General features: G+C 44.6%; 1 protein-coding gene across 1 annotated transcript in view; it reads left to right on the forward strand.

The window, feature by feature from the left end:
* Positions 1 to 2,500, forward strand: part of LOC145416029 (uncharacterized) — a 127,584-nt gene that overhangs the window by 101,325 nt on the left and 23,759 nt on the right. The window contains 1 exon segment of the mRNA XM_080285128.1: positions 991 to 1,099. Within this exon segment, the coding sequence (XP_080141254.1) occupies positions 991 to 1,099 (109 nt within the window).

Here is a 2,500-nt window from a genome sequence, read left to right on the forward strand (position 1 = left end):
TCTGTGCCTGCCCTCCTCTCTTCCTATTTCTCACCATCATCCACTCACCTGATGTAGTGCTGCCTACTTCTTCCTTAGCCTTTATCATTCTTTTTCTGTGCCTGCCCTCCTCTCTTCCTATTTCTCACCATCATCCACTCACTTGATGTAGTGCTGCCTACTTCTTCCTTAGCCTTTATCATTCTTTTTCTGTGCCTGCCCTCCTCTCTTCCTGTTTCTCACCATCATCCACTCACTTGATGTAGTGCTGCCTACTTCTTCCTTAGCCTTTATCATTCTTTTTCTGTGCCTGCCCTCCTCTCTTCCTATTTCTCACCATCATCCACTCGCTTGATGTAGTGCTGCCTACTTCTTCCTTAGCCTTTATCATTCTTTTTCTGTACCTGTCCTCCTCTCTTCCTATTTCTCCCATCTTTCCTGTCACTTCTTATTGCTTTTCTTTCCTTTACAGGTGGCTTTACATTGAGTGACAAGCCAAATGGTTTCCTGTAAGCCAAGAAACCATTTACAACGCTGGGTGGTAACCATATAACCAAACCATACGTGCTCCTTACGTGTCAACAAGTGGGTTGGTGGAGGGTTAGTGCCCCTCCCCGTAAAACAAATAACTCAAAGTCAAATGGCCACCTCTTACGGGATTGTGGCGTCTGGCAATAGATAGATAGATAGATAAAACTAATATTCCATTCTAATATATGTGCTTAGGCTAATGCAGGTGCCTTTGAAGAGAGTAATAAGCTTTCAGAAGGCTCAGGCATGTTAATTAGGCGAACATAGTATTAATTTGACTAGTAAAATGTAACGCAATATATGATATTAATTTATGGCTCAATAAAATGTATCTGTCAGTCAATCAGTCTGTCTGTCTGTCTGTCCATCCTTTTAATTCTCATTTATACCTCTCTCTCTCTCTCTCTCTCTCTCTCTCTCTCTCTCTCTCTCTCTCTCTCTCTCTCTCTCTCTCTCTCTCTCTCTCTCGCTCGCTCTCAGGTCTCGCAACGTAAGCCGCAAGAACTCCGTGGGCGAGGATGGGGGGCGAGGTAGAGCGAGGAGAGAGAGGTCTCGATCCAGGAACAACAACAACAACAACAACAACAACGTGGAGACCAAGGTGCGTAACGCCTTTCCGTCTGCGATTCATTTTGTATATTTATTTTTTATTTTTTATTATGACTTCGGGTGATTCTCAGTGCTTTAATGGCTAGAATGATTCGCTGAGAAGGAGTTGTTACGTCGCCTGCAGATGAGTTAGGTAAGTAGACATGAGGCAGGTAAGTAGGTGAGGTAGGTAAGTAGACAGGTGAGGTAGGTAAGTAGACATGAGGCAGGTAAGTAGACATGAGGTAGGTAAGTAGGCAGGTGAGGTAGGTAATTAGACAGGTGAGGTAGGTAAGTAGACATGAGGTAGGTAAGTAGACAGGTGAGGTGGGTATGTAGACATGAGGTAGGTAAGTAGACATGAGGTAGGTAAGTAGACATGAGGTAGGTAAGTAGGCAGGTGAGGTAGGTAATTAGACAGGTGAGGTAGGTAAGTAGACATGAGGTAGGTAAGTAGGCAGGTGAGGTAGGTATGTAGACATGAGGTAGGTAAGTAGACAGGTGAGGTAGGTAAGTAGGCAGGTGAGGTGGGTAAGTAGACATAAGGTAGGTAAGTAGACATAAGGTAGGTAAGTAGGCAGGTGAGGTAGGTAAGTAGACATGAGGCAGGTAAGTAGGTGAGGTAGGTAATTAGACAGGTGAGGTAGGTAAGTAGACATGAGGTAGGTAAGTAGACAGGTGAGGTAGGTAAGTAGACATAAGGTAGGTAAGTAGACAGGTGAGGTAGGTAAGTAGACATAAGGTAGGTAAGTAGGCAGGTGAGGTAGGTAAGTAGACATGAGGTAGGTAAGAAGACAGGTGAGGTAGGTAAGTAGACAGGTGAAGTAAGTAAGTAGACATGAGGTAGGTAAGTAGACATGAGGTAGGTAAGTAGACAGGTGAGGTAGGTAAGTAGACATGAGGTAGGTTAAGTAGACATGAGGTAGGTAAGTGGACATGAGGCAGGTAAGTGGACATGAGGTAGGTAAGTAGACATAAGGTAGGTAAGTAGACAGGTGAGGTAGGTAAGTAGACATGAGGTAGGTTAAGTAGACATGAGGTAGGTAAGTGGACATGAGGTAGGTAAGTGGACATGAGGTAGGTAAGTGGACATGAGGCAGGTAAGTAGACAGGTGAGGTAGGTAAGTAGACATGAGGTAGGTAAGTGGACATGAGGTAGGTAAGTAGACATGAGGTAGGTAAGTAGGCAGGTGAGGTAGGTAAGTAGACAGGTGAGGTAGGTAAGTAGACATGAGGCAGGTAAGTAGACAGGTGAGGTAGGTAAGTAGACATGAGGCAGGTAAGTAGACAGGTGAGGTAGGTAAGTGGACATGAGGTAGGTAAGTAGACAGGTGAGGTAGGTAAGTAGACATGAGGTAGGTAAGTAGACATGAGGTAGGTAAGTAGACAGGTGAGGTAGGTA

The sequence above is a fragment of the Coenobita brevimanus genome, chromosome 104 (assembly GCF_032717465.1).
Source record: "Coenobita brevimanus isolate Jiangsu-jjx chromosome 104, ASM3271746v2, whole genome shotgun sequence".
In the NCBI taxonomy this organism is placed as follows: Eukaryota; Metazoa; Arthropoda; class Malacostraca; order Decapoda; family Coenobitidae; genus Coenobita; species Coenobita brevimanus.